At 35.4% G+C, this 24,721-nt stretch overlaps 2 protein-coding genes across 3 annotated transcripts; one reads left to right on the top strand and one right to left on the bottom strand.

Moving 5' to 3' along the window:
- Positions 1–521: 521 nt before the first annotated feature.
- Positions 522–16,167, bottom strand: LOC127857139 (uncharacterized). 2 transcript variants are annotated; one of them, XR_008038351.1, is made up of 3 exons: positions 16,060–16,167; positions 6,753–8,736; positions 522–6,600 (listed from the first exon to the last, which is right to left on the bottom strand). XR_008038351.1 is itself a non-coding variant. In XM_052393519.1 (2 exons), exon 2 carries the CDS (start codon positions 8,726–8,728, stop codon positions 7,889–7,891), a length of 840 nt encoding a protein of 279 aa, XP_052249479.1. In that variant the 5' UTR covers positions 8,729–8,736; positions 16,060–16,167; the 3' UTR covers positions 522–7,888. The 2 variants fall into 2 exon arrangements, 1 of the variants encoding a protein (XP_052249479.1); XM_052393519.1 differs by having other exon boundaries at positions 522–8,736.
- A 2,144-nt stretch (positions 16,168–18,311) lies between these two features.
- On the top strand, positions 18,312–20,489 carry LOC127857084 (dual specificity tyrosine-phosphorylation-regulated kinase 2-like). The gene has a single exon (XM_052393425.1). The coding sequence runs from the start codon at positions 18,555–18,557 to the stop codon at positions 20,241–20,243; it is 1,689 nt and encodes a 562-aa protein (XP_052249385.1). The 5' UTR covers positions 18,312–18,554; the 3' UTR covers positions 20,244–20,489.
- Positions 20,490–24,721: the final 4,232 nt, after the last annotated feature.

The following is a 24,721-nucleotide window of genomic DNA, read 5'->3' as shown; positions in this document are numbered from 1 at the left end:
CAGCTTTCTAATGATCTCCCTCATAGGACACCAAGTGATCTCCCTCATAGGACACCAAGTAGATCTCCCACATAGGACACCAAGTGATCTCCCTCATAGGACACCAAGTGATCTCCCTCATAGGACACCAAGTGATCTCCCTTATAGGACACCAAGTGATCTCCCTCATAGGACACCAAGTGATCTCCCTTACAGGACACCAAGTGATCTCCCTCATAGGACACCAAGTGATCTACCTCATAGGACACCAAGTGATCTCCCTCATAGGACACCAAGTACCTCATAGGACACCAAGTACTTTCTAATGATATCCCTCATAGGACACCAAGTACTTTCTAATGATCTCCCTCATAGGACACCAAGTACTTTCTAATGATCTCCCTCATAGGACACCACATACGTCTCCAGAAAACAGACAGTGTCTCAATAAGCTTCAGTGCTCTATCAACTGAGCTAGTCTGAACAGTATGCATATGCACTCTGCAAGTGCTATTTCAGGTCATTGAAAACAAACACATGTATTCCAGTCAAAGAGATCTATTGTCTAAAACATTAACAATGAACATGATTTACAAAGAGAATGGTAACTGATAACAGGTTGTGAAAAATAATGCAACATAATTTTCAATTCAACGGCAAATGATGTGAAGCAGCCAACAAGAATGCGGGTGAAAATGCAGTTTTTTGACAAAGAACAGTAAACTTGTATCATCCATACACTGATTGTGCACAAAAACTTGAATAAGACATCTGTACCACAGTGACACTAAAAAGTACTATACAATGAAAATTGAAACTACATGAAGATGACCTAATGATTGTTCCCTCTGCTTGCTTTTTTATTATAATGTGTGTTATTTACTAGAAAAAAATTAATGGGTCATTATTCTATTACAATTTAAGCCAGTCTGAGCTAAGAAAGTTAAAGTACAGAAAATACTCGCCACCCAGTAACAAGCTCAAAGCCGAACCCACCCTTACTTGAAATCATTTATAGTAACAGTAAATATAGCAACACTATATTATGTGAGCAGTGCTGTGTGAAAAGGAGGTTTAATGCATGTGCATAGTGTTGTACCAGATTAGCCTGTGCAGTCTGCACAGGCTAATCAGGGACGACTCCACCTAAACTGGATTTTTTTAAAGAAACTTTCTGTAAACAAAAAATTCCATAAAAGTGTCGTCCCTGATTAGCCTGTGTGGACTGCACAGACTTATCTGGGCTGACACTTAACAAACATGCATTGAACCTCCTTTTCACAGAGCATGGCTCATATTTAATACTGGAGGGGAAACACATGAGATGCAAAATAATAAAGTCAAAAATTACATAAAAAGTCTGAACAGTTGTTGTTTGCAAAATACATATATCAAGTACTTAAAAATGGGCAATAGGCCCTTAAGTCTCTCGCCTGATTACTAGCAAACCAAAGTGTTAATATCATATGCCCCACGCGCGTAATATTACTGCTACGCAAATGTTTTCCAGGCTTTTTGCCCATGTTCCGCTCCAATGTGTAAATATGACTTAAAATATTAATTTTACTATGATATTGTAATATTATATTATTGTACATATAAATAGCTTTTGTTTGAATTGACAAATTAAAATTGTTGATACATCCACAATCATACCATAAGAGTATCAATGTTGCCTTAATTTATGGTGATGGTACAGAGGGCATTTATGCAAGCATTAAATATTTCCACTTGGAATATCAAACAAATCAATTCTTGTAAAATATAATTAAAGCAAACAAATAGAAAAACATTTAACTAAAAATTGGTCTGTTAACACACAGATGATAAAAAAAAATTCAACACAAAATATTCAATATGAAAAAATGTATCAACAAGAAATGTGTCAGAAACACTATGTCCCCTTTTGCGCCCCTTTTATTTAATTTTTTGACCTTTGACCTTGAAGGATGACCTTAACATTAAGCTTTCACCACTCAAAATGTGTGGCATGTGTTTGTCAAAAACACTATGTCCCCTTCAGCGCTGCTTTGATTATTTTTTTTTACCTTTGACCTTGAAAAATGACCTTGACCTTTCCCTTCACCACTCAAAATGTGCGGCCCCATGAGATACACATGCATGCCAAATATCAAGTTGCTATCTTCGATATTGCAAAAGTATTCATAAAATGAGCTATTTTGGCCACATATATTTAACCTCTAACCTTGAAGGATGACCTTGACCTTTCACCACTCAAAATGTGCAGCTTTATGAGATACACATGCATACCAAATATCAAGTTGCTATCTTGAATATTGAAAAAGTTATTGCAAATGTTAAAGTTGGAGCAAACAGACCAACAGACAGACAGGGCAAAAACAATATGTCCCCCACTATAGTGGGTCGGGGACATAAAAAGTAAACAAGCTATAGCTAAGTAAAATATGATTTACTAAAAAAGAACACAATGCTGATATTTTCATGCAATTTCCATCCCAACTAACAACATGTTTTCATTCATTGACAAGCACATGAACGTGAACTAAACACAATAATATTTCCCTTTTACAAAAACAAATTACAATGTTACTTGCACCAGCACCTACAATTTGACAACTACAAATATATATTTTAAAAAATTAAGCATTTTAACCTCATTTTTAGGAGAAAAATATGCAAAGAAATACTATTATGATAATTAAACAAGACCTTAATATGTGACAGAAATACAAACTTTAACACATATTTGTACTACTTGTTTTGCCAAGAGCTGCCAGCAAGACAATTTGAGTGGAAAAAAAAGTGATAAAGAAACACTAAACAACAATTGTTGTACGATTTAGAAAATGCATAGAGGTTTAGAAGAAAATACAAGACGTATTTATTTGTATCTTTTTATGCCCTTCTGATGGTGAAGGCCCAACCAATGACTTGCAAATGGATACATGATGGGTGATTTAACTGCAACATGTAAACATAATTTATGGCATGACCAGAGATGATTGGAGTCAAATTTGCAGAAAAGTGGATGATATAAATAATATAATGATTTTATGTCATATGTTACAGCACATGTAGTCAACAATGTCCTGAATGTTACATGTATTTCACTCTGCAGTTTTCAACAAAAAAGAAAAGAGACAATTACAAAAATATTGCAAATGGAACCCAGATATTCTTATAGTACAACTAGTAACTACAAAAAATCATTTACAAATAAATCAATGTACATTAACAAGCAAATGAAATATAATAAAAACTAGTTTTGTTCAAGTTGATACCAATCCTAAGACCCAAAGTAACTGAACCATTTAATAAGCTTTTGTAATGTTTTAAGAACCCTATTGGAATTCAGCCAAGTTATCATGTAAACAAATGTTCTAGTAAAGTTTTATGGAAATTGTGCACCAAATGTGGCCTTAAGCTTACAGTGTTCACAAGTTTTTTCTTTACCAGTTATTTGACCAAAACAGTCACCTAGTTTTCACCAAACTGGACCCAGTTGTAAACTTGGCAAAGATATCATTCAGACAAATGTACTGACCAAGTTTCATTTAGATTGTGATATAAATGTGGCCCCTGGCACCCTTGTTTAACAAATGACGAGAACCATTAAGATATCATTGCTATAAATGTCCTGAGCAAGTTTCATGACCATTTGGCAAAATTGTGACTTCTAGAAAAAAGTGCAGGAATGATTAAGTAAGAATTTACATACAAGAGGGCCATGATGGCCCTGAATCGCTCACCTGACTAACCAAATACAATCCCAACACAGATTTCATCAAGGTAAACATTCTGACCAAATTTCATTAAGATTGGATGAAAACTATGACCTCTATTGTCTACACAAGGTTTTTCTATTATTTGACCTAGTGACCTAGTTTCTGACCCCAGGTGACCCAAATACTATCCCAACCCAGATTTCATCAAGATAAACATTCTGATCAATTTTTATAAAAATTGGATGAAAACTGGGACCTCTATTGTCTATACAGGGTTTTTCTATTATTTGACCTAGTGACCTAGTTTTTGACCTAGTGACCTAGTTTTTGTCCCAAGATGACCCAAATACAATCCCAACCCAGATTTCATCAAGATAAACATTCTGACCAAATTTCATAAAGATTGGATGAAAACTGTGACCTCTACTGTCTACACAAACAAATTGTTGACAGTTTTTCTATTATTTGACCTAGTGACCTAGTTTTTTTACCTCAGATGACCCAAATACAATCCCAACCCAGATTTCATCAAGATAAACATTCTGACCAAATTTCATAAAGATTGGATGAAAACTGTGACCTTTTCTGTCTACACAAGTTTTTTTCTATTATTTGACCTAGTTTTTTACCTCATGACCTAGTTTTTGACCCAGATGACCCAAATACAATCGCAACCCAGATTTCATCAAGATGAACATTCTGACCAAATTTCATAAAGATTGGATGAAAACTGTGACCTCTACAGTCTACTGTCTACACAAGGTTTTTCTATTATTTGACCTAGTTTTTGACCTAGTGACCTAGTTTTTGACCCCAGATGACCAAAATACAATCCCAAACCAGATTTTATCAAGATAAACATTCTGACCAAATTTCATAACGATTGGATGAAAACTGCGACCTCTATTGTAAACACAAGGTTTTTCTATTTTCTGACATAGTTTTGACCTAGTGACCTAGTTTTTGACCCCAGATGACCCAAATACAATCCCAACCCAGATTTCATCAATATAAACATTCTGACCAAATTTCATAAAGATTGGATGAAAACTGTGACCTCTACTGTCTACACAAACAAATTGTTGACGGATGCACGCACACACACACATACGGACGCCGGACATCACACAGTCACATAAGCTCACCATGTCACTTCGTGACAGGTGAGCTAAAAAACTCATATATATCATCATGCAAACCTAGTTTTTAATAGAGCAAAATGTGTGGTTCTACCACAATCAGGATTTTGTTGGGGCTGACTGTTGTTGGGAATAGAAAGTTTGAAGTTGTAATTTCAATTTAACTGAAAAGTTCATGTTAAGGATTCTCTGTTTTATGTAAGTTTAATCAGTAATTATTGAAAAGTTATAAATAAAACAAACTTCCCCAATTAAAAGTAAATTGAAAAAGCCCTTAAGAATGATAAATGTATTATATATGTTTATATATTTATCTGCCAATATATTTTACATGGTGAATTTGTGTGCATAACACAGACAAATTTCGTATCAGATTTCACTTTTAAGTACCAGTACCTCTTGTTTACTTTTTTTATTAAGTGGCTGAATTTTACAAAGATACACAAACGATATATACATTTTTGGTATGAAACATTTCACATGCTAAAGAAAATCACTACTAGGAAATGAATGAGAATATTACCCACTTCAGTGTAGTGTCACAGAATAAAACAATCGAGGAAGAACTAAAATTAAATACACTAAATTTTGATGTATCGATATTTGTATTTAAGTCATTGTGTTTTTTTGGGGGGAAAATCTGTTTTCATTGTGTACACTTACAACAATACTTAAAGGAGAAAGGATATTACTTTTTATTGATATGTTGTGAACAATCATTCGTTTTAATAATCTTCAATTTGACAAAACATTATTTTTAATAAACATCTGTAATTTCATAAATGAATGTTTTGGTCAATATTCATGGCACAAACCTTTTTTCAACACCTCATCCAGACAATGAAATTTAAGTACAAAGCATCTTCTTCCTGCAGCCTATATAGGGAAAGGAAATTCAACAGAAAATGTAAGAAACATGATAACCAGGATATCAAAACTTTGTATAACCATTGTAAGAAATCATGATAAGAATTACAAACTATCAAAATATTGTTCAATGTGTAATTATCCTGATCAATAACATGAAACCCTTTCTCTAATATAAAATATAACAATATTGCCTTAAGGTTCCAGTCACTCACTTGAGAGTTGAGACCCCAAGGAACTTTACGGCTTTTAAGCAGGTGGTGTTCACTAGGTAAAACAATAAAATTTCCAGATTTTGGCAGCCATATTTTTTAACAAACCACAATTATTTTAAAAATTAGTCTAGATACCATATAAGCTTTTTTTTAAATAATAGTAGCAAGTTTTTTATTACATGTAATTACAAAAGTGATTTAGTGATTTCTAAAGTGTAAACGGTTTTACTATAGCAAGATACGGAAAACTGACTACCACATTGCAGCCTTGTTTTTAACGAGACATTTGGTGGAGAAATACTCATAAGACATGTTCAGAGCAACGTTCATGAAATTTTAGCAATAATTGTTTCCAAAAGAGTGTTAACAAGCCTTTCCTTCAACTTGACCTACACATGTAGTGAGCTAGCTTTTGAAGCTATGTGACCCAGTTATGAACTCTATATTAACAAGATGTGTGTGTGAAACACAATGTCCCCCTATATGATGTTTGACATTGTCGGATGACCTTGACCTTGTGAAGGATGACCTTGACCTTGACCTTTCACCACTCAAAATGTGCAGCTCCATGAGATACACATGCATGCCAAATATCAAGTTGCTATCTTCAATATTGCAAAAGTATTCATAAAATAAGCGATTTGGGCCACATATATTTGACCTCTGACCTTCAAGGATGACCTTGACCTTGACCTTTCACCACTCAAAATGAGCAGCTCCATGAGATGCACATGCATGCCAAATATCAAGTTGCTGTCTTCAATATTGCAAAAGTATTCATAAAATGAGGGATTTTGGCCACATATAATTGACCTCTGACCTTGAAGGATGACCTTGACCTTGACCTTTCACCACTCAAAATGTGCAGCTCCATGAGATACACATGCATGCCAAATATCAAGTTGCTATCTTCAATATTGCAAAAGTATTCATAAAATGAGCGATTTTGGCCACATTTATTTGACCTCTGACCTTGAAGGATGACCTTGACCTTGACCTTTCACCACTCAAAATGTGCAGCTTCATGAGATACACATGCATGCCAAATATGAAGTTGCTATCTTCAATATAGCAAAAGTTATTGCAAAATGTTAAAGTTGGCGCAAACAGACAGACCAACATACCAACAGACAGACCAACAGACCAACAGACAGGGCAAAAACAATATGTCCCCCACTACTATAGTGGGGGACATAAAAAGATATTATTGTGATGAATGTTCTGGCCTATTTTCATGAAGATTCTGCAATAAGTGTGGCATAAAGAGAGCTCACAAGCTTTGCCTTTCATTTGACTTAGTTAAGTATCCTTAATCAAGAAAAAATACAAGACATTCAATAATTAACAACTTAGAAGTAGGAGTCACATGATTGAAGTATTTTAGTTACTGAAATTAGATAAATAGGATTAGGGGAGTTCAATTTCAAGGATAAAGAATAGCATCTTTATGAAATTGGTCTTTAATAATTGCTAAAGGATAAAAATTAATCATATTTAAACAATTTTGTGATAAAGAGTTGCTATGAAAAATAAGAAAATTTCAAAAATAAGCAAAACAAGAAAACCCTTTAACATTAAAAAAGCCATTATCAGTAAGAATTGAAATATATATATATACATGTATTTAAGCTCATCCTCTCTATCATGAACACAACAAGTGAATGGCAACAATAAAAATGAACGATACAAATGTAACAAATGAATGCTGTGAAAATGAAGTCAACAATGTTTAGAGTTTATAGGTACATTTGCTGGAAGGAGTCCCTCACAATTAGGGTACGACGAAACACACAAAAGCTGCCGTTTAATTCTATTCTTTCAGTCATTTGGCAGCATCTCTGTGTAGTGCAATGTATGCCTCAAGATCTTTGACCCATCCTTAGACCCAGTTTTCACAGGTTGTTTTTTTGGCAAAATTTAATAGACAGAAAACCTTTCTTGGGCCCTAATACTTGGAGGGTCACTTACCATGCTTGGGTCCTCACTTGGGTTTTTCCTTATTTGATCGCGTCTTCCCTAGCTTGATCAGCTTCTGCTGAATTTCTCGACACAGGTTAGGCAATCCACTCCCGTCTTTAAGATTTACCATCACTTTCTGAATGAAGTTGTAAGTGTTCAACAGCGTGTCTGGATACTCCATATTAAAGATCCAGTAGGTGGCAAACAGACTGGCAAATGCAATAGTAAACTCTTCGAACACTTGTACAATCTCTTCCTCAACGACAAGAATAAACTCATCGCTGCTGAAAACCTTGCCCTTAGAAATGAGAACTGGTACAATTTTACCTTTCGGATCAACTTGCTCGTCTTCACCGATTTCGATCACCATGTCACAGAGATTCTCCTTCATCATGTAAGGTATGAGACAAAGGGAGACAACCATGTCCCAGTAGGGCTCAAGGGCCGGAATTTCCTTTTTGACCATCTCTGCTTGGGTCAGAATGTCCTTTGCACTTGGTATCCGGCGGCACATGTCGCTAATGTCTTGCTTATGGTCAACACAGTACCTCTGGAGGGAAATATCTAGGTCAATGTCAGTGATTCGCTGAAACTCCATCATGATCTGCTTATCCGTGAACAACTCTGGGTATGTTTCCTTAACCTCAATGATGGGAGGTAACTCCACAGTTATGAAGCTTCTCCGAGCGTCAAATGTTCTTTTCATGTACGAGTTTGTGTCTTCCGTTTCTGTCTTTATTTTCTTGCTAGGTGGCGATGCATTGGTGTCGCCCTCTGCAATTGCTTTCTCAACGTCAGTGGACGGTCCTGGCGTGACTTCGGCAGACATCATAGCACTCTTGTGCTTCCCAGTACTGGACATTCCTTCTCCTGAAATTGTATCAAAACCATTGTACTACAAGGAAGCCAAACAATTATTATTTTCCAAGACTTCCAAAATTGATAGTGATAAATAATCCAATCAATTGGGAATGACTCACGCTAATGATGCAGTGTATAGTACATGATAATTTTCTTTTAATTGATTTCTCAATTTGCAATAAATGCCAACAAGAATAGTGTGTTTGAGTGTGTTGAAACATTGTGTTTTTTAAGGGTTCATGCAAAGGATAACGTCGGTAGGTTGTCATTCAGGTACATTTAATGTGTTTTTGAAGTTATTTATCGCATTCCTTAATTGGTCACGAACGACGTCTGTTTAGTGATGCGCACTGATCAGCTGTGGAGTACTGCAGTTGTGTCATACATGCCAGATGTCCCGATCTTGGCTGGACAGTCCTGCTTTTTGGGTGTTTGTCCCGGTGTCCCGATGTGACACAATTTGTCCCGCATTCGTTAAAAATGATATACGTTCTATAAGGTCACAATAAAATTTGCTAATCAAGCTCTGTCTGGCTTAAATTACCATCGCTAATCCCTTTATTGCCCCTATTAACAAACCATATATCTACTATTCGAGTGATCCATATTGTTTTTCACACCTTATGATATCAGCGATCTATCAGCAAATTATTGATTTTATCAGGCATTCACACCATGGTGTTTTTACGAAAGGGGTCACTAATTGCTGGCGACAGATTCATCGTAGTGAATTAAAAGCAGACTGCTTTTGTATTTCATGGCCGAAATTAAGTCCAGAGATACTATTACATGGTATTCTGTGTATTATACCACCTGAGGCTTAAAAACAAAAACACCAGTTTTGTATATCAATAAAAATTAGCGCTAACCAATACACATTGATGTTTCACATAAATTTACTTTTGTTTTTGACTGATTTTCAGAAAACAATCTGTACATATTGCATCAATCTAAATTTAGGGTTACAGTACAGTCCACGCGTTTTCCCCCAAAAACGCGCTCCCTCCGCGGGTTTTTTCTGCTAGCGAGTGTATATGCGGAGTTGGAAAGCGAGGTGAACTCGCTAAAACGCTCGGCGTTTCGCCCAGTTCGCTGATACCCGCAGCGTGTATTACTTTAGCCTAGTCTGTAAATGCAGACGATTTCCGTTCTTATCAGCGACCGCCGCGCAACACCGCGTTAACAGTGTGCTACTGGGCATGCCAAAAATAAAAACATTGTTATTAAAAATTGTTTAAATACTGTGGCATATAAAAATAAAGATAATTGTATAGAAAATTAATATATGTTTTAATTCACAGATACGTCTACAATATGAATGAATATGCCAGGCGATCGTTTAAAGATTTGTTTTGTTATATGTTGCGTATTATACAGTTTCAACAGTTGTTTAAAAGCTTTTTTGTGTGTTCATTTATGATGTTCTGTTTGTTCTCGATTTGTTTAACTTACGCATACATGTATGTATAATACACAATGTACCTTGTGTTGAACGTAAATTATAAAGTAATAACACATTTTAAAACATGATAACAAATATATTAATGGGAATGGCATACGGTTAGTTTAAGTTAGTCGTTAAATTGCTATAACATATACGACTGACATGGATTTTATTCATGTCTAGCAAGATACATGTACGTTGTACTTAGTTCAAGCGTTTTGTAAATATATAATTTTTTTGTTATTCTTTTTTAGGGCAGCCGTCGAGTTCTCTGAGAAGAGACATTCAAAATGGATATTGTTGTATTTCTCTTGTCGATAAAAATAATTGGTTACATGTAGCTTACATGGGCACACAATGCATTTGTAATCGTCAATGTGGTTAATAAAGCAACTCAAAAATTAAGTAGTAGTATTGGTTTATTTATCCTCAGAAACTTTGGTTAAAAACCATTGTCCGAACACACTGCTTAACATTTATACTCTGCTGTAAAAGGCAGTTAAAAGCCATGTGGTCAGCCCGATTTTACTGGGCTGACCCATATATACATAAGGAGACTTTGCAGTGTGGGTGCGGTGCTTTAATAAAAATCTAATTATTTAAAAATATCTTTCCATTTAACTAAACTGTTAAAAAGCTTTATAAACGCTAATAAACTCAACAAAGAAAAATCAGTGCTTGTCTAACATCGCTAAGAAAGCAGCTTTACTATTGGTTGATAGCCTTTTTAAAAGATGGCACTGATTGCAAAAATAAGAAGATGAATAAAACATTTTTAATCTTTGGTGGCATACAGAATTATCACTTCTTTTTATGTTTGTTGTACAATTTGGTATTCGTAATACAGTCCACTCTCGTTATCTCGACATCGGATATCTCGATATTTTCTATATGTCGAAGTAATCTTGATGTCCAAACTTTTTTCCTTCTTTACCCTATATAAATAAACATCGCATATCTCGATTTTCGTTATGTCGAATAATTCGATATCTCGATATAAAATTTGGTCCCGAGTCCCGATTTTACATGTATTTACTGTGATTTATCTCGAAGTGCGAATAACTGTTCCAGTGTCGGCAAAAGGTGAGAACTTTTTTCTTGATACTTCACCGTCCCGCTTTGCCCGGGTGCTCCCGATACTGTGCGGTAGGAAATTGATCCGTTAATTGCATCAATGATCACACGTGTGTAATGTCGTTAGCCATTAACACTTGAGTAAGGCCTGTCACTTTAAAATCAATAAACTGCAATTCATACACAGCCTGCTGAAAGGCCGAAAGACTAATTGTTTTTACAAGCAACATTCCAAACTGCATTGAGTTATATTTTTGCGTATATAAACCGTTGCAATTTTGCAGAATATTGTTCTATCATTGAACTCCAACAGCCATTATCATGCTTCGTAAAAACGCGTTTATATCAGGTAGATAGTATTAGGCCACACGGTGATGGCTTTAGTTGGACCACTTAGCAGGTATTAAGATGTTAAAAACAATCCAAATTTTCGTCTCCTTTTTTCTTTGAAAACGCCTAATCGGATATCTCGAACTCTCGTTATCTGGATATTTTTTCTTGTTCCCGCCGCTTTCGAGATAACGAGAGTGGACTGTAATAGTTTTAACTGCAACATAATGACAAGTGATAATTGCGTAAAAACATGGCTTGCAATCAAGCAGTACAAACATATGTGAGAAGTGATAATTATGTTAAACACGGCTTACAATTGGGAAGGTGCGAAAATATTGATTGACGGTTACGACTATATAAATGAGCATCCAGATGTTCATTATCACTATTCTCTGGTACAATAATTCAAAATGAAAGTATCGCATATAACAAAGCTTGAAATCATCAGGCAAAATCTGAAAGGATCGTTAGAGACCTGACAAGTCGGGGAAAAGATGTTACCCGTGACCATGTTCGGTACTGGATCAACCAGTTCAACAAGGGCTGTTTCATGCCTGGGGAAGACGCGTGTGAGCAGGGCCCTACAGCAGGACGGTATGCGGTCGTGTCGAACCGTTCACAACCAGCTCATGAAGGAGGGTAGTACCCATTCCCTGTCAACCACACGACGACTCATCAAAGCAGTCGGATATAAAGCATCAACACTGCGATACGGACAGATGGTCCGAGCTGTTAACAAGGAGAAGCGGCTTGCGTTCTGTCGTAGCCTGATAGAAAAGGACGACAGACTATCTGGCATCATCTTCACAGATGAATCGTCGATCTCCCTGGAGATTAGCAAACCGGGACCATCAACCTAGTCATCCCGAAGCCCAAGCACCCAGCCAAGGTCCATGTTTGGGGCGGCATCAGTAGACGGGGGGCGACCCAGATAGCCATCTTCCAAGGTATCATGGAAAAGACATTTTTCGCGACAGAAATACTGGGTAACAGGGCGCTCCCCTTCATACGTAGTGTGTATCCTGGAGGCCATCGGTTCCAGCAGGACAATGATCCCAAGCATAGGTCCAAGATGCCCCGGGATTTCATGAGGGACAACAAGATCAACTGGGTGGACGACTGGCCATCCGAGTCTCCGGACATTAACCCAATTGAGATGGTGTGGGCCGCATTCAAAAGGCACATCTACATCCAAGCGTGGACCACAGTGGACGAACTCGTTGCGGCCATACTGTCATACTGGGAGAAGGAGCTGTCAGTAGAGGCCTGCAACAAGTACATCGACCACATATTCAAGGTCGCGCCCGTGTGCATCTTGATGAAGGGCGCAGCAATGGGGGACACACCAAAGAATATGTTTTCAGAGCAGTCCTTTGACGGCATGCTAGCCACACCGAAAGTTGCACAGAAGTGCAAATCATTAGCACTGTGTTAGGACTGTGATAGTGTGGACAAACAAATCATAATATGACGATTGTACATGTATATATTCTGTTTTCTCATTATGTATATATTCTGTTTTCTTTTTATCTCTTCTGCATAAACAAACCTTGTATTTATGATATAAATTTATTACCATACACATACATACATGTCTTTTGCTTTTAATTGCATAGTGTTTCAATAAGATTGATATTATTAGTCACACAGACTTCGAACCATTGCAGAGCAAAGCGAATTATTAAAGGGACTAAGGCAATACACATAATTATTATTATACAATTATATACACTTCAACACCGTTATTTCGAAGTCGTCGGGACCGTAAAAAAAACTTCGGATTAACGATTATTCGAAATAAACATTTGACAGAAGACTTCTTTGACTCTGTACAAATAAAACGTTGTGGAATTCGCATGGTTCGATTACACGATAATATAAATAATGGTTTTACTTAAAAACGTAAACTAGTCAGATAGCAATAGATTTCTATTTGTAACAAACGGAGGAATAAAACGATTCTTTTTCTTCTTCTTTTTATTTTTCTCTAATTACAGAAGATATAAAATACCATGAACAGCACACGTTATAATACATGTAAATACATATGAGTACATTTTCGGAAATGAATAAACTTTTTTTAATAAGACGCGATGTCTCTCTGAACATCGGCGTTAGCAGCGCTAAACTGGACGCATGTAACATATTTCTCCAATTTGTCAAGGACATTCAACAATTCACTTCCGCCCGTGTTTTGCTCGCAGAACTGCCTTACGTCGTTGATGCGGTCACACATTGATTGGATATCAAGTTCATTCTTGTGTTGTCGGCCTTGTCGTCGTCGCTGGATTAATCTTTTAAGTACTGCGTCCGCTGATCGCTGGCCGATTAAGTCGCAGACGACAAAGGTGTAATTATCGGATTTTGACGTGCACAGCGCTGACGACAAAGGTGTGAAATTACGCTCAGTGTTTTGCAGTTTTGACTTCGGAATAAAGATTGATAATTAGGTGCGAATTATAGTGTTGGGACCGACAGAATCACTTCGAATTAACGATTTCTTCGGTTTAACGAAGTTCGGATTAACAATGAAATTTTACATTAAACAAAGAAGAACCAAAATCGGGACCCGGAAAATACTTCGAAATAACGGTGACTTCGGATTATCGGTGTTCGAAATAACGGTGTTGAAGTGTATTTACAAATGCGCCATGATTGATGGAGTTTAGCTAAAGAAACTTCAGCGTACAGTTTATATAGTATTGACATATCTGTACGCTGAAGCCAACCCCGTATCGAAAGTCAACCAGAGTCGTAACATATTTATGTCACACTATAAATCAAAGAATGCTCATTTTCTTGGATACATTTCTACATGTATTGGTGAATGAATATAAATTACTGCATCAAGGAATATTTTAAGGTTCAAATGTTTCAAATGCATCTTACAATAGATGAAAATAACCCTCATCGGTCTGAAAATCACAATTTTGACGCCATTGTCGCTTTGTCACGTGACGAGCTCATTTGGATACTTTCGGATCGACCTTAACATTTTATGCTGAAATTGTAAACATTACTTTCGATTTCTGAAATCTATTATTTGTGATTAACAACTTACGTCTGGTGGATTATTAGACTGACTTCAGTGTGAATCAGGTAGTTTTAAATAATATTTACTTTGAGTTTGTATTTACATTACAATTTGTTTACAAAACAAGCCAGAATAATCTGAAATACCGGGAAATGTCATTCTGAATTTGAAAACATTTGAGCACATGGTATGTTCCTAAAAATAGAAATAACGTCATATGACCGTGAAATCTCGGGAGATTCGCAATTCAAGAAAGTATGTCACATTGCTGTTTTTTTCGATATACAGAGCAGAATAGATAAATTTTTAATGTTTAAGACAGTATTTTGTTGAAGAATATATCAGTTAAATGTGAAAAATGTCAATCTTTCCGATCAAGTGGTTGATTTGGGCCAATAAATGCATTAAAAAGCTGTTTTGGACCGGTCTTTGTTAACTGTCAACTTTTCGGGAATTTCTGGTTGACTTTCCTAATGTCGCGCCAGTCAAAAATCATAAAAAACAACATTTAAGGTTAGGGTAGCCAGAACTAGATGGAGTTTTGTTACTTAATTCATACATTGTGTATGTAACGAATATATTAAACCGGCCATAAGTAGTTATTAATGATTGTTTGAATAAAAACAGTACTTGGTGCGCGCACATCGCGTTGAACAATTATGCATGCCTCTGTCCCAACTTGAACTCAAATATAGGTATGCCACAGAACCACGTCATGGATTCATCCCCATAGTGCACATGTGTGTTTACTTCCGGAAAATGGAGAATGTCTGTGTTCATGAAATTTCTCAAACACATTTATTGTCAATATTTGCCATAAATAATGAGGCTTTGTAAGAAATTTACTGATTACTGACTGCAGTACAGGTGGCATGATTACTTGTTTTAGGTGTGCCACTCTTTGGTCAAATGTCCCAACATTTTTAGGGGAATGTCCAGATCTTGACCTGAAAATTTCTGGCATGTATGGTTGTGTTTATGAAGGGATGCATATGGACTCCCAGAGCTGTCATAACAAAATTATCAAAGGCTCTATAAAGGATCCGTTTATATGGACTAGACTTTAAGGTAGGGAAACTGTGTCAAAAGCGACAGTTGTCACCTTGTTATGAACATATGTATTATTTAAAGTATTTTTAACATGTTTAATTTAATTAATAATGATCAAGTTACATTGCGGACATTGTGAGACTATAGCTAGCAATCATGCATGTTTAAAATCATTCTCATTGTGACAGCTTAAGCAGGCTTTCCACGTGGTAAGCTCAACAAAAACTGAGGAGATTAAAGGTTTTTTCTGATCACAGACACGATGCTCACTGCAACAGTTGTATTTCCCATAACATTCAAAGATGATTTTGAAACCCAGTTCTCTGCTTTAGCAACTTTATAAAGCATATAATCTGCTTCCAAATTTTCTTTATTTAATGCAATGCGAACAACTTACCCAACGACTATAACAAAAGGACAGCGCTTGGTAAATAAAATAAGTAAAATGTATTCAAAATGTGGATTCTCGTCGCAAAAGCATAATGAAGTTGAAGGTCGGTGAGCGAGAATATTTTGCTTTGTTAAAATTATTCATAAAGAAGTATAGGTTAGATTACACTAAATATATTTATCTTCGGACCTCATTTTAATTATTGTTATTAAGGTTGTGAAAGTCTTATATCAATTGAGAGACGTCTCTGAACAATTCAAAGACGAATATGTCCTCTTTTCTAAAAATTTGAACTAAAATGCCATGTAATGATGATTCTTAAAAAGTTCCATTCGCCTTAATGCTGGTGAGGTGAGGTAAAATGAAGGCATACGCAGACATAAGGATTTCGACTGTGAAAATTCGACAAAAGCCGACAAAATTGCTTTCGAACCAGAAGAGAAAACTGATTCTGCACGTATTTTGATTGGTTCGTTATGTCGTTACCATGAGTAAGCTATATCGTTCAACGACTTATTAAATCGTTACCACGATATACAATTCGTTCCCAGCAGTAAGCTTTGTATTTGTCACGACTTATAATATGTTGTTCCCATTTTCGTGGAAATGACATAACTAACAATATGTTCATGTTTAAGTGCTGCAATTCAACCGATTTTTCTCTGCTGTAAATATAATGATGTCAGATTTATTAAAATGGAATTTAGAATGAAGTATGGCGATTTCGCTGAACGTTAAATTCAAGTCTAATGGTAATACGATACAAGATACAACAAGATACAAACTTTTATTTCAAGTCGGTTAACAGTAAGTATCAGTACGACAATAAAGAGTATGAAAATTCTTATGTATATTTAATGTCTCTCAAATCCATCGTAAGCCTTAAAAACAGCAATCGTTCGTGATGCATAAAACCGGAGATCTATTAACTTATATTGACAGATCTTTGGTCAAACACATTGATTATAACTAGTACGGTACTTCGCTTTTACAAGCACTTACTTAAAGGTGTTATTTAAAGTGGTGTTTTTTTTTAAAAACAATTACGAATCCTTATTGTTAAAAATCGTTCATTCATGACATTAAAATGTTCGACCACCCGTTATTTATCTACATATGTGTATGTGTGGGTTGATATATGCAACAAAAACTTCATCAGTTGGCATATGAAATTTTACATAAAATGCAACAGTCCTAAAAGAAAAAAAATACAAAGCACGAATTCAAGATTTTATCATTGTACATGGCAGATCAGAATATGTAATTTAGCTTAAATAAATGTGATTAACCAAATACTGTCGATATACCGTAGTAAAAATAAAATTCATACATTTTAAGTAACTAAATAATCCAGTTATGAGAATATAAGCATTATGCGTACATAAAAAATAATTATTCGTGTCAATGAAATATTAAACTAGAGTGAAAACCTGTTTTTCATGACGAAGTTTCATGGCGTACTGATAAGCATTGCAACATTCTTAATAGCAACTATTTGGGCTATAACTGATGTTACCGGTATTTAAAATTCGACAGATTAGACCAGATGGATGAATGACATAAACATTTGATCGAAGTGACCAGTTTTTTTCTCGTTTTATAAGGTCCATATTGTATTATGGATTGTATTTCAAGTGGTTGCTGTAATCAGAGACTGTTATCTACGTTTCTGCTGTAATTAAACTCACATGGGGATTTTTATTCACTGCAAAACTATTATGCATAAACACTGTACATATTTATTTGTCTATTTACTCAAACGTCTGTGAGTTAGTTTGCAAAAGTTTTTTTCTGCGACACGAAATTTTTATGGTAAATGCGTAGTATTCAAACAATCTTCGTGTTCTTGATGCACTAATAAGAGACACAATTATTAGATACCAATACAAATTTTGTTATTTAAAAACTTTCAATTACTTTTTTATATAAGCACATATACATATTAGGTAAGAATAAGTATCACTTTAAGCGGTTTCATCTTAAAAAATGGAAAAGGTTTTGTCTCTTGGAAGCAACTTTAGACTGGGAGTTTGCATTATTAAAGCCGTTTGGTCTGCCAATGATTAAGCCATCTTTAAAGCAATCAATATTCCGGCAAACAATATTTAATTAATAGTGTTTGTTACTTGAAGTCTTGAAAGGTGTTCACTCAAATTTCACACCAATCACAGAAGTCGTTTGAGTAAATCAGGATGTGAAAATTTTATTCATTATTTAGTTTACTCTGACCATGAATTGTTGATCACATGATCACATGTTTCCATGACGTCACGTAACATGACGTTTTGACCAACCAGAGGCTCTCTTGGCAACGATAACTCCATGAGTCTTCGAATAATAGCAACAGTGTGTACCTACAAAACGCAAACAGAATGTAAATTTTCACGAAATCTGTCTTAAAAAGAAACGATAATTTGTGCACTTGGATTAAAGAACAATATGTTTAGTCGATAGCAAAGGATTTAAACGGAAAAAGAATCTTTCATGCTGTGTATCGGAACATGTCAACTCGCGTAAAGCCATTGCCAGTGCCTGTACAAAGGACTCGATCTCTTTTGACTACAGGCGACATGTACACTCACACGATTGATGGATCGCATCATCTGCCACCGCTCACAAGCCAGACAGTTGGAGGAGCCTCGCACAGTGCCCACGTGAGTACTCAAGGTCCTAAAGTTACTCAGCTTTACGAAGATCATAAACACCATGGGAAAAGTGAGCATAACCAACATGGCGTCGTTCCGGAAGAATCATCGGCTTTACCGGTGGTTAGACCAAGTTCTAGTGCTGGAAGCATTGGTTCCAAGTCGGGCTCTGCAGCCAGGAGAAATAATGCTATGAGCCCAGAGACTGCCATGAAGCAGTACATGCATAAACTTACATCGTTTGAGCATCATGAAATTTTCAATTATCCTTCTATCTTCTTTGTTGGGCAGAATGCAAAGAAGCGACAAGGGGTTGTTGGTGGTGCAAATAACAATGGTTACGATGATGAAAACGGATCTTACATTCATGTACCACACGACCATATAGCTTACCGGTACGAAGTCTTGAAAGTGATTGGAAAGGGAAGTTTTGGCCAGGTGGTGAAGGCGTACGATCACAAGGTTCAATCCCATATTGCCTTGAAAATGGTTCGTAATGAGAAGAGATTCCATAGACAAGCTCAGGAAGAAATCAGGATCTTAGAACATTTAAAGAAGCAGGACAAGGACAATGCTATGAACATTGTTCATATGTTAGAGCATTTTAGTTTTCGCAATCACATTTGTATAACATTTGAATTGCTCAGTATGAATTTGTATGAACTGATAAAGAAAAACAAATTCCAAGGATTTAGTTTACAGCTAGTTAGAAAATTTGCACACTCAATTCTGCAATGTTTAGATGCGCTGTACAAAAATAGGATCATTCACTGTGATCTCAAACCTGAGAACATTCTATTGAAACAGCAGGGCAGGAGTGGTATTAAAGTGATAGACTTTGGGTCCAGTTGCTATGAGCACCAGCGCATATATACATACATCCAGTCAAGGTTCTACAGAGCACCTGAGGTGATTTTAGGGGCCAAGTACGGAATGCCAATAGACATGTGGAGTCTAGGCTGCATCTTGGCTGAGCTCCTGACAGGGTATCCCCTATTCCCTGGTGAAGATGAGGGAGACCAACTGGCTACAATCATAGAACTACAGGGAATGCCACCCCAGAAATTGCTCGATCAATCAAAAAGGGCTCGTAACTTCATCAGTTCAAAGGGGCATCCACGCTACTGCACAGCCACAACTCTTCCAGATGGAAGCACTGTTCTCCAGGGTGGACGGTCACGACGCGGCAAGACAAGGGGACCTCCAGCAAGCAAAGATCTGGTAACTGCTCTTAAAGGGTCAGATGATCCACTGTTCCTTGACTTCATGCGCCGCTGCCTTGAATGGGACCCCACTTCAAGAATGACTCCAGGACAGGCGTTGCGACATGCATGGCTTAGGCGTCGCTTGCCAAAACCACCTCCAGCAAATGAGAACCGTCAGGATTCCGCGAACAGGAAAAAGCTGGCCACAGCAAACACAAGTACAATAGTGTCTAAAATTGGAAGCTCCTCAAGTGGAAAGGCCCGTCAGCAGTATATTCAAGACAATGACCAAATAATGAACACTAGAACAAAATTACCACAGATTGGTTCTACAATGTAGTACTTATGGATTGAGTAACTGACGATTATTTTCAGAATGCAATTGTTATTTTCCTGAACCGTCCACATATGCCTTATTGATTTACTTGCTTTGGGAAACTTAATCACTGATTCTGTGATTAAATGAAGAAATCATCTGTGAATTTCTAGTGTTTTTGTATACTCTCTTTTTTTTACCAGATGTGGATAATTTACATTAAGGATTATTATTTTATGTGCTGTGTGAATAAAACATAAAAATATCAAATTTGATTTAAATCATTGATATCAACCCACGTCGTGCTGTTCAACAATTAGTTGATGAATATGAAGGATGTGCTTATCATGTAACTGCAAGTATGCTGCATGGTGTGAAATGTGTTGTAAAAAATATACCCATTTTTATATGTGCAAATCAGTATTTATAGACTGATGTTCATGTCTAGTTATTGTGTTATTTGAGGGCAGATATAAGTCCCAGGTAATTTTTATCTGGGATTTCACACTTAGAACCTAAACCATTATAGGTGTTTTCTAAACCATTTAAATATTCATGAGCTTGTAGTCTTATGGGTCCTGTCTGTGATAAACTTCTTACACTTTACATTATGTAATTTTTATACAAGAATGATGTTGGTTCATTCATAATTGTTATGCTTTTGATAATTTAGTAGCTTTCAAATTGGAAAACAGTAAAATGTTATATTGTTACATTACATAGTTATTGTATATATAATATGAAATAATATAATTTTAACTTCAATTTTAACTTGCATTGTTATTTAGTGTTTAGTTGACTCAGTTGGTAGTGAATATTACAAAGCAAGCTCATTGTGCTGTTTTCCAATCTAAATGCTAACTTTGTTGTGAATGAATGGTGTTTTATAGATGTTATTGATCGTTGTTATAATACATCTTAAGTCAATTACGTGAGCATGATGTTGATTTCAAACTAAGTCTCTACTTCCCGGATATGACTATTATTGCATTTGGTCTTAATAACACAGTTATTGATGCCATGAGAATCTGCATCATTCATCTCGGGATTAAAAACGCAAATTGCATGTAGGGCTATTACTAGGTAATCTGATAATTGAGGTCCTTTCCTGGCTGTACTGATATCAAACTAGTCACTGGGTATTTTATTGAGGATAAAAACTTTGTGGAAAAGCTATTGGAGATTCTAGCCATGATTTGCGCAGCTCTTGTCAGCTGATCTACACAACTCTGGCTCAATCCTCTGCACTGACAGCTTCTTACAATTAGTTTTCCAATAATCAGATGCTGTTATTCCTTCCATGCGACCACATGGCCTCCAAACTATTGATGTTTTCTCTCCTTTTCCTGCAAGTAGAAACCGTTTGGCTGGAAGTGTTTGGTTACATTGTCTCATTATGATGTACTTAACATTAATGCTTTTGCTTGCATAATGATTTCATGTTTTTTCTTAGTCTGTTTCCGACGAACGTTCATTTAGTTGTAATGAATGAACCAGTGGATGGTATTAGAGTGGGATCAGTCTGCAGATATGATATAAGTTTTCTAAGTCGCAAATACCAATAAAAAACTAAATCACCAGTTCATTGCACAGGTGATCAGCGTGTGGCTATGATATTAATTAGTGAAAACATCATTTTGAATGATAAATAATCATATTATAACAAAAAATTAACTTTTATGGAAAAAAAAATCACTATCAAATATCTATATAACAAGGTATGCAACTCAAAATCAACCCAAAACAGGGTGCATCGCTTTGAACAGCCATATCGTCATCAATTGTGCAGCGATTTTCACGATCTTGGTCTTATTCAACGCAGAAATGAATTTTCTTTCTGGAAATGTATATGTCTTGCAATATTTTTACAAATATAATATGATTAATATGGTATGATTAATTATCATTCAAAATGATGTTTTCACTAATTAATATCATAGCCACACGCTAACCACCTGTTGTTCATTGTCCTCAATTACTGTACGTTCATTGGTTTAATAGCCCAGCAGATTTTCACATTAGTGTTAGGGGAAGATCTGGGATCACAAAGGCACAGGGTGCAGCCAAAAAAGGGCCGGGTGGGGAGCTGGGCAAATATATTGACATTTTCTAATAGTTATCTCAATGCTAGGAATTTCTTTAGTATAGGACTGTCAGTCAATGTATTTAAGCATAGTTTATAACATTTTCCATGGATTATTTGCAAAATTATTTTAAATTTCAACAGATTTTACACTTTGGAGTTTACCATGTCAGAGCAGTAGGGGTAAAGCTAAAAGGAGCAGAGCTCAGCACCCTGCTTTTCACTAGATATTTCACTATTACAATACACCAAAGATTAACATCCTTTTTAGTGAATCAGGAAATTTGTACCAGTTAAAATTTAAGTCTGTCAGCAGTTGTGAACTCAAAAGTTATAATTCTGGATTAGATTTTATGTTTGATATTTATTCATTAAACATTTGTTGTGAGGATTCATGTAATAAATCAACATGATCAATTAATTATTCATTAAATCCTTAATAATGCTTTACAGCTAAATGTTATCTTAAAAGCAAATAGAAAACCAATGCATGAAGAAGTTTTTTAAGTAATTTCTTATTTACAACAGTGGTACAAATAATTATTTTAAATGAAAAAGGTATTTTCTACAAACTGAACCATTTGTTTATGCAATTATATACATAGTTGCATCAAGATTATTGGAGTTGAACATACTTGTGATTCACCAATACCTCTTACCTAGTTTTATGTAGGTTTGCAATTGTTCGAACAATAACAATTAATTGATTAATTAGATAAATTCAGGATTAAATGTATTACAAAAAAGCTCCTATTATGTTCATTGTGTTCTGAATATATTGTAGTTTCATGATTTAAATTATACTTTGCATATTGACTTCAAACAATATTAACCATATTGGCTACATTTTCTGATATCAGAGATAAATTTATTGATTCAACTCTCGTGGGGTAGATGTTAAGGAATTTTGAAATCTTTTAAAGGCTTTACAGACCAAGGTTATCTATGCCTATATCAGAAGTGTGCATTTGCTATGGGTTGTGCATCTATGCCTATATCAGAAGTGTGCATTTGCTATGGGTTGTGCATCTTTGACTATATCAGAAGTGTGCATTTGCTATGGGTTGTGCATCTATGCCTGTATCAGAAGTGTGCATATGCTATGGGTAGTGCATCTATGCCTATATCAGAAGTGTGCATATGCTATGGGTTGTGTGAAACTCGCATAATCTGTGTTATAGATATCTCATTTATAAACTCCGTCCATGTTTTGGGTATTTTTTTTATTTTCTAAGCATTTCAATTAGAGGTATTACAATTAAATATATGATTTGGTTTAACTGAGTAATATTTCAGTATCACAGATATTGGAAAAGCATGCTAAAGAACAAAATCAATGATCCTTCTGGACTTGCAGTACTGTTTCATTGAAATGAAGTATAAAATGTATGAAATATCGATTTCAAGTCTTGTTTTAACCCTTCAAGCAGAGGATTCTATTGAAAAGGTGCATTGTACAAAGTTAGCAGTGTAATTCAATAGAGCTAAATCGCTCACAGAGCGTTGGGTCTATGACAAATATCGGCTAACTGTAAGACATTATCGATCAAAAGCTAAGCTGTCCATATCAAAGTAACTGTTCAATGCAAATATTGATACTTTCTAGGATTAAAGTATTTGAGTTTCACACTCACACAGTCTTCTATTTATTTTGTATTTTATCAACTGAGTGTTATAAATGAACTTGAATGTAAAGTATTGAATCAAAAGAGCTAATTATTTTTTCTAATGTAAATGAAAATAAATCAAATCTTAGGAACAATATTGCTAATATGCATTTTAACAAAGAGGTTGTTTTTTATAAATTACTTATTATCAATAAATCAGATATACACACATTTACAAGAAACGTTTTGTCTAAGTAAGCTACATGTATTTTGGGAGTTATAATGAATGAGAATTCTTCTGCTGATTAAAATTCTTAAAATAATAACATGAAAAATAACACTCTTTTTTAGAGCAGCTTTTGGTGCAGTATAAATGCTTTGAAGGGATTATTTTTCTGGCATGCTATCTGTTAATAGAACATTTTAATATACTGCCACTTAAAGTGCATACCATAGCTATCTTTGTTTTGTTTTGTTTATCATTGTTATGTGTACTGTTTAACTTTTGTTTTGCAACTGTTTCTTGACTGTGTTCAAAACAAGTTATGTATCGTTGTTTGTGTTTATGTCTGTGACATTTATAAACCAAAAGCAACTTTGATGCTTTATTATTGCTCTCTCTCTATATATATATTTAAAAAATGGTTGTTTCCCTCATTCAAGTATCATTGGAAGGAAATTGTAATAACTACTAATAAACTTTATTTTTAATGTAAAAATAGTGTAAATTATTGTAACTTTGTTCAATAAAGAAATGACTGATATGATATGTACCTTTTCGTCATTCAAAATGTTTGTGTTTCTTTTTGCAT

The sequence above is a fragment of the Dreissena polymorpha genome, chromosome 1, assembly GCF_020536995.1.
Source record: "Dreissena polymorpha isolate Duluth1 chromosome 1, UMN_Dpol_1.0, whole genome shotgun sequence".
In the NCBI taxonomy this organism is placed as follows: Eukaryota; Metazoa; Mollusca; class Bivalvia; order Myida; family Dreissenidae; genus Dreissena; species Dreissena polymorpha.
Note: the sequence above shows the minus strand (reverse complement) of the source record. Positions and strands in the feature narration are given on the sequence as shown.